General features: G+C 37.3%; 1 protein-coding gene across 1 annotated transcript in view; it reads left to right on the forward strand.

The window, feature by feature from the left end:
* The first annotated feature begins 5,957 nt into the window (after window positions 1-5,957).
* The window catches only part of LOC139130810 (fatty acid hydroxylase domain-containing protein 2-like), a 5,254-nt gene continuing 2,731 nt past the window's right edge, over window positions 5,958-8,480 (forward strand). The window contains exons 1-2 of the mRNA XM_070696608.1: window positions 5,958-6,195; window positions 6,988-7,109. Of these exons, the coding sequence (XP_070552709.1) occupies window positions 6,084-6,195; window positions 6,988-7,109 (234 nt within the window). The 5' untranslated portion in view covers window positions 5,958-6,083. The remainder of the gene's footprint in view (window positions 6,196-6,987; window positions 7,110-8,480) is intronic.

An 8,480-nucleotide genomic window follows, 5' to 3' on the forward strand; every position in this document is an offset into this window, starting at 1 on the left:
GATGATTCAGAGAGAACGCTCATCTTTTCTTTGACCATAAACTGTCTAAAAATACTTGAGGGTCAGTGCTTTAACGAACACAAATAGTCATCCAGGCTTTGATTCTGCTTTTCAAAATATGTTTTTAATGTTGATTGTTTGACACTCAGTCTTAAATTTAGCCAAGGACTGGCACAAACTCTCTTATTTTTTCAATGTTAAAACGTAATATACGAAATTCATCCCTTCAAAACATCAGTAAGCTTCTTACAACCACGTCTGGGGTAAGATTAGTATCAGTTTTGGTGGCCGTCCTATGGACAGAAAGGTGATGCTGGTTGATCAACATTAACAATGAAGATCGGCACAATCATACAACTAGTGCGCCCTCACCGTAGACCCGAAAAGACCCGTTTGATGTTTTTCAGGTTCATGGGCCGCTTTTGCCCTCATATACTTCACATTCCACATCCTCTCATTCAAAATATTGATATGAGTGGAAATTTTTAATCAAATTCCTGCATAAGTGCGATAGTCAAATGGACAAGAACCTTTCATCTGATTATCAGCTTCTCCCAGTGTTGAACGATCATCGTTCACTGATCGACTTCGAACTCAATTACAATGGTTAAAAAGTCATTGGATTTTACATGTTGTCATTAAATACACGTAGCATGTTCAAACAAACAAAATAACTTAGGTATTATTCATAAGATTTTAACATGTCAACAGTAATATTTTAAAATTTACATGTAAAGATAATAGTACATATCAACACAATGTTATCACACTTTTAATAATATTCATATAAATTAATTGCACTGAACACAACCATCGCAGCTCATTCAGCGAAGGTTTACCAACGTTAACGATTGTGACGTGACCGAGTTTACATTCTGAATATCAACCAATTTAGTAAATACGCTACCCGTTCCAAACAACAGCAATGACCTTCATAGGAAGCTACAAAGGAGCCGAGTCCGATAGAATTTCCTCTTGAAGACCTGGGCTTCCATTTATCAGGCTTAGGAGAAGATGACTTCATGACTTTCATTATTGGTAAGTATACACCGCACCGATAATAGATAATTAGCTGTACGCAATAAGGTCAGGGCTCGAAGTCAAATAAATTGCACCGAGTCTGCAACCTAACCACCCTTACAGCAAGGCACTATTGTCAATCGATTTTCTTTTGCGGGAGGAGGAGGGAGCCAAAACGATTCAGTGAGGGCATGCCATGGTGCTACTCATACCACGTATTCTACACTTACAATATCCTGTAAAACAGTAAAAGTTCACTTAAATGCATTATATTTACCACCACTCTCAGACTTTAAGATTAGAAATTAAGCAAATGAGACAAACCTAGTCCATCATGAGGGATCTTAGTGAGTACATCAGTGATTATGATATTATTGTTTTCACAAAAACATGGTCTAGTAAGAATCAAGTTTTCAACCTACATGGTTACACATGCTTTACTTCCATTCGTGCACCTCAATCAGTAACGGGGAAGGCCATTAGATGGCGTTGATATTTTTAGTATAATTGAATTATGCAAATTTGTAACACCTTTACACAGAAATTTTGCAGTATCTACCAGTGAACACAAGTACCACGTGGATACTTGGACTAGTGTACATTACCCCACAAGTGTCATCCGGTGTTTTTTGCTCTGTTTGGAAAATACAGTTTCTTGTCCTGTCGAAATGCCTGGATTTCAACCTATCAATGTAGCCTGTCCAATGTCATCTTGCCGCAGCTCTTTTAATGGTTGCCATTATATTACTTTTCGTAGATTTCAACACACATACAGACTTGCTAGCAGACTACATTGTATTCAATAGTGTGCATCACTTACCAATCGATGATTTAGGCTATGCTGAGGATGTACGGAATACGATTCGTCAAAATTGTGACACGGAGACAACAGATATGGGGAAAGTGTAATTAATTCATGTTGAACAGTTTCACTCAGGATAGTGAACGGTAGAACAAAATATGACAGTAATAGGGAGTTCATATTTCTAGGCGCTCAAGATAGAAGGACTATCGGTTTTTTGCTTATCAGTAGAGAGTTACTACATAACATTTCACATCTTAATATTGACAATAGAATAGTCGCACATTCTCCCTTTACTTTTTTCATGCATGTTCCACATATATTCGTTAAGTATTTCTTTGATACCACCTTTCACATTAATAATTTTTCAGAAAGCCAAGTTCAGGATCTCGTGTCTGAATTTTTATATACTCTCTCCTTCCTTTTTTTCTGAAGATCTTAAAGCAAATTTTCTACTTTCTTTTTGCGAATGGCATGGTATTGATTGCTGAAACGAAGATCCAGCTACTGAGATTACTCAATGAATTCTAATCCATTATTGAGTGAAACACAAACTTACCGTCAATCTCGAAAAAGAACTAATATTGTTGTTTATAGCAGGGATGGGCGTTTGAGGAATTACGAAAAATTCTACCGGGCCCGGGAAACCAAATCAAAGTAGTTACATATTTAAAATACCTTCGTATTATGCTTTCAAGCAATGGACATTGGTCTACAGCACAAAGTGTGTTGGCTGGTCGAGCCGCGAAAGCTATATATTGTGTGATTTCACAATTGAAATCCATTGATGATCCATTCGGAACAAGTTTCAAGATTTTTGATGTCAAAAGGGCACCTATTCTGAATTATTGATCCGATATATGGGATTTTATTCAAGCGCCTAATATTGAAAGAATACCCGTTAAATTTTGTATTGTTATTGCGGCAATATGGTTGACTTATTAAAATTGCAGCGAGATGCGAGCTTGGTAATTTCAGCGTGAAATCATTACAATTTCCGAAAATAATTAAATTCTTGCTTCTTTTGATCAAAATTGACACAAACAGATACATTTTTAATGCCTTGTAGGAAAAATGTAAATTAGCTGAGATAAACCATGAGTGTTGGGCTAAAGCTGTTAGATCGTTACTGTTTCCACTATGGGATTGCGGAGGCAATGTTTAACAAGGGTAATGATATCATTACATCGTCTGGAATACTTTTTATCTGGTGTCTTGGCATCTTTAGCTGAACCAATCATTATGGGATCCCACATGCTGACGTCATGGAGTTGGTTGTTCGGTGGTGTCATCGGCACCACCGTTCACCGCTCTGGGTACAGCCATTCCAGACCTCTGCACCATACCACAGAATTCCACGATTTTCATCATCCGAAGTTGGACGAATGCGTCTTCTTTCTTTGAGTCGGAAAGTTCGTACATTAAATAGCGAACTTCTCAGGTTCAATTCAATATATGGTAACAGAGTCGCGTCGGTCTATAAATTCAGGAGATCACTTTCCCAGATTTTGAACGATATTTCTTTTCACAACTCAAACCTTAGCACTCAACATGGCCTCCTATGTTCTTTGTCGATAGGTACAACTATACTGCTAACGTGTTGTGGGGATCCTGGACTGCACAGACGGCACAGATACGTTGTACAGAAAATTCCAAAAGAGGGAAGTCACTTTAAAGTGATAAGTGAATGACAAAACGAGTACACATCTAGATAATGACTCATTTTCGGTGAGCTGGGAAGAAGTAATCCGATGATCTGTTCAAGCTAAAGAAAGTACAAACTCTGTCTTTTTTCTGTATTCTTCGCACTAAATACTCTCCAGCAACACTTGTCTAGAAGAAATGAGCTCCTTCAATAAAACGCAAAACGTTTATTCCGTAAGGTTAGAAGCAATTTTCCACGATAACGGTAGGCCATTTACTGATTATGATGAAACTAATGAAACTGCTACTCAAATTTTATTCATATTCTGAATCCAGAATCAAGGTCGGTGACGCACCTTCTAACTTACACTTATTCATATTTCACCAGTAATAAATATTGTCCACATGCATTTACAAATACTTCCTAATTTGTGTGCTCCATCAGGTTTCCTCCGTCGATAATTTCCAGTATTTCATAACTCACAAACCTACTCTCCTTAACGATGGTTGAACTCCGTACAAATTTGAGGAGGACCACTCTCAGTATATAGGGTGAAGGTAGCAGTAAGGGAGCCGTCATTATTTACGGCCTTGGGGTGGGAGGAATGTGAGGGGGTCACTCAAAAATTTGAAAACTTAAAAGGGGGTTACTCAAAATGTGGAGAGGAAGAAGAGGGGGTTACTCAATTTTCTGTGCGAAATAAATTGAAACACCTCTCAGATTGCACCTTTACACACATAAATTTCTCAAAATTTTCGATACGAGAGGGGGATAACCTCTCTTGTGCTCTCCCCCTGGGGTGTTCTAAAAGTTTTACTTGATAAAAAAAAAAGAAATCAAAAATACCTCTTAGACTGCACCAGACTGTACCATCGCACACATCTATTCCAATTTCTCAAAATTTCCTCAGGCCCCTCTGACACTTTCTACCTCAGCCTCTAGCGTGTTCTCCCCTGTACTTTCAAATTCTGCCCAGTCAGATATCCTAGTGGAAACCCTGTCATGATACCTATCCAATTTAAACAATACTATATGGTTATAGCGTGAGCTTTTATATCTGTATTTTGTTGTCACTTGAATTTCATTTAGTTGGTTTCACCTTTTTCAACCGTCATGAGATAACCCATGATAATCTAACAGGGTACATCAGGATTTGAAAGGTCTTTACTATTGCTGTATCTATCTGTCTATTTATAATTTTACAAACATATGTATCTTACTAGGGGGTCAGTAAATTTCTGAGTTAGAGAGGGGTACTCATATTCATCATGGTTGGCAGGGGGGTTACTCGAAATTTCGGAGTTTCCAAGGAAAGTCCTCCGACCCCCTCCCCCAGGCCGTAAATAATGACGGCTCCGTAAGAATCCCTCCGTACAAATAAGAGTAGGACCACTCTCAATATATAGGATGAAGGAAGCAGTATTATTAAAGAACCCCTCCGTACAAGTAGGAGTAGGACCACTCTCAACTAGGGTGAAGGAAACTGTAAAAATGTGACAAACCTCAAAGAGTAAAAGTAAACGTCATCGAAGACATTCTGGTGACATAGCTGTGCTTCTTTATACATGTCTTTAATGCGTATTACAATCTGCGCATATGTTGTGGAAAGCAGTTATGTTATGATGTAACAGTGTTTCTATGAGTGGTTGCCGATATCTCATTCTAGTATCTATACGTCCGTTACGAAATTAAAATTCTGTACTATTTGTGTTCTGATGTTTACGGAGTTGTAAATAAAATATAAATGTTAGATTGTTGTTATCTGTATCTCCTGTCCATGTTTAGTTGACTTCATGACACAGACAAGTGACTGATTTCCTGAAAGTCTATCGTTTGTCAATCCGTCAAAGTTATGTGTGTTAATATCACCAACATATATTTTGGTGATAACACGGTCCAACTCACCATGACTGTTTGACTAATACTCTCTCAGCGAGACAAAATTTGACCCGAGGCCAACTATCATCCAGATGACTGCGACGGGAAGTTTTTCGATCAATACTAGGAAGTTGGACGTTGCGCAACGCCAAACGCCCACGGGCACTATTTCGCACATGTGTATGTAGCAAGTTTGACCAATCCTTAAAAGGATTGATATAGCGGTCAGGGGTCATACTTGAATAATAGTATATGTGTAATAATGTAATTGGGATAATTTCGAAAGGTTGTTTTGGACAGAGTGGGAGTGAAAGAAATTTTTGTCAAGACAGTAAATTCGGTGGTTTTTAATGAATTGTATGGAACTAGGGGAAATGTCCGAACACAATGCTTTTTAGAGAATATTTCAACAGAGAATGGTCTGAAGGTTTTGAACCAGCGTAAAGGACCTAGGGTTGTGTTCTTATGCTCTGACAATGAGAGAGAGAGAGAGAGAGAGAGAGAGAGAGATTTAGCGTACGGGTAAAAGGACAAGGCCGCTAGAAATAATACAAGGTAAACAAACTAGCGTTCCGATCAAAGTCTTGCAGTCCTGATTTGGACTTTGGAGCAAGATCACGAACGGAGAGATAATGCTGGTGAATGCACCTGACATAGTGAACAACAACATAAAAACAATTCAAGTACGGGATTTGGCAGAAGGCAAGTCTGTGAAGTCTGTTTTCTACCGAAGCTAATATGGACGTATTGAAAAACGAGAGTAGTTTCCACGACCCAGGGCCACTGGATTTGTTGTGGAGTAAGATTTACCGATTGGCTGGAGGCAACGAGGTCATATTATTTTGTGTTGGTAGGTACTGCGTTCGGTTCCTCAACTTTGCTGAGAACTTATTGTTTCAACGTGTTGACTGGCGAACAAGGAATGTAACTGCAAACACCGATTCATATAACAGATTCAGAAAACGGCTCAGCTATCTAGCAATCCATGATGCATCGCGTCCAACGTTAACCCTTTTTTGATGCCATGGTACCAACACATGTAACTGTCCGAGTTTTGGTTTTCTCTTCAAAACATTGACAATTTCAACCTGTTCAGCGTATTCCTTTAATTCAGTGCTACAAATATTTGCACGGAATCAGCCGTTCAAGACACGTGCTTACTTGTGGTTTCATTAAAGGCGTAGCCTCCCTTTTATAAATCAACCATCGTACTGGTCAAGTGTTTGACTGGGAGGAGAACTCCACTAATGTGAGAACCTGGGATTGAAAATTGCGGCTTTAAAGCCAATTGCAATGCGATAAAGAAAATTAACGAAATGTCTGTATAAGACATCTTGAGTTCTCTCTCTCTATTTTGCCTATCCCCGAAAGGTTCTCTCTCTCTCTCTCTCTCTCTCTCTCTCTCTCTCTCTCTCTCTCTCTCTCTCTCTCTCTCTCTCTCTCTCTCAAATCTACTACATGTACTACCGCTTCGCTATTTCCATCATTTTTTTGAGTTGGCGTACCACAGAGATTATTATTAGAGACATTATATTATCTGATTATCATGGAAAGATTATCATGTACATAAGAATAACTGACTCATCGCTGAAGAGCGCCCTCACTAGGCACCTATAAATTGTCCTGTTGATGTTTCTTTCAGGTTCGTGGGCTGCTCCTATCCTGACATACTTTATAGTGAACTCATTCTTACTCACAATTGATTTAACTGGAAAACCAAAATTCCTGCACAAGTACAAGATTCAAATGGACAAGAATGTTCCGGTAGGTTATCAATTAATGTTTCCTTAAGTTTCCTTACTGCACAAACTTATGGGACGACAATTTGCAGGTTGAGTCAGTCTATCTATCTATCTATCTATCTATTTATCTATCTATCTATCTAACTATCTATCTATCTATGTTATGCATGTATGTACGTATGTACGTACGTACGTATGTATGTATGTATGTATGTATGTATGTATGTATGTATGTATGTATGTATGTATGTATGTATGTATGTATGTATGTATGTATGTATGTATGTATGTATGTATGTATGTATGTATGTATGTATGTATGTATGTATGTATGTATGTATGTATGTATGTATGTATCTATGTATGTATGTATGTATGTATGTATGTATGTATGTATGTATGTATGTATGTATGTATGTATGTATGTATGTATGTATGTATGTATGTATGTAGGTAGGTAGGTAGGTAGGTAGGTAGGTAGGTAGGTAGGTAGGTATGTATGTATGTATGTATGTATGTATGTATGTATGTATGTATGTATGTATGTATGTATGTATGTATGTATGTATGTATGTATGTATGTATGTATGTATGTATGTATGTATGTATGTATGTATGTATGTATGTATGTATGTATGTATGTATGTATGTATGTATGTATGTATGTATGTATGTATGTATGTATGTATGTATGTATTTATGTATGTATGTATGTATGTATGTATGTATGTATGTATGTATGTATGTATGTATGTATGTATGTATGTATATGTATGTATGTATGTATGTATGTATGTATGTATGTATGTATGTATGTATGTATGTATGTATGTATGTATGTATGTATGTATGTATGTTTCTATCTATTTATGTATGTATCTATGTATATACGTATGTGTAACGGTTGATTGCAAAAGAATTAAGTATGTTACAAACATATGAACAAGTCAGGAGGGTGACAACATATGTTTGTCCCCTCTGGCCTGAGATTCGGCCAACCAGTCTGTTCGGTTCGCATCCGACTCGTTAATCTCAAAATCCGAGACCACGATAAAAACAGATTAAATAGTCACACACACTACAAAAGTGCTTAATTCACGGCAGATGACGTCACACTATAAAATGTTTGGGTTTAATGTGCAAGTTTGGTATTTTCAAGTTAACAATTTATAAAATATGGCTCACGTTTATCTTTTTGTTTTATTTGTTAAGTTTACATATTTTGTTCATTTTCATTGGTTTTATATGGCGGGAAATCGATAGGAGATCCACGTACCACTTTCTCTAACATAAAAAATAATTTGACTGATAACCGTACAATATAACTCAAAACACCGGTGAAAGTCAATATCTAACTTGCTAAAAGTTAAAAGAAGAATCATGTCATTTGTTT

This window comes from Ptychodera flava, chromosome 4 (genome assembly GCF_041260155.1).
Source record: "Ptychodera flava strain L36383 chromosome 4, AS_Pfla_20210202, whole genome shotgun sequence".
In the NCBI taxonomy this organism is placed as follows: Eukaryota; Metazoa; Hemichordata; class Enteropneusta; family Ptychoderidae; genus Ptychodera; species Ptychodera flava.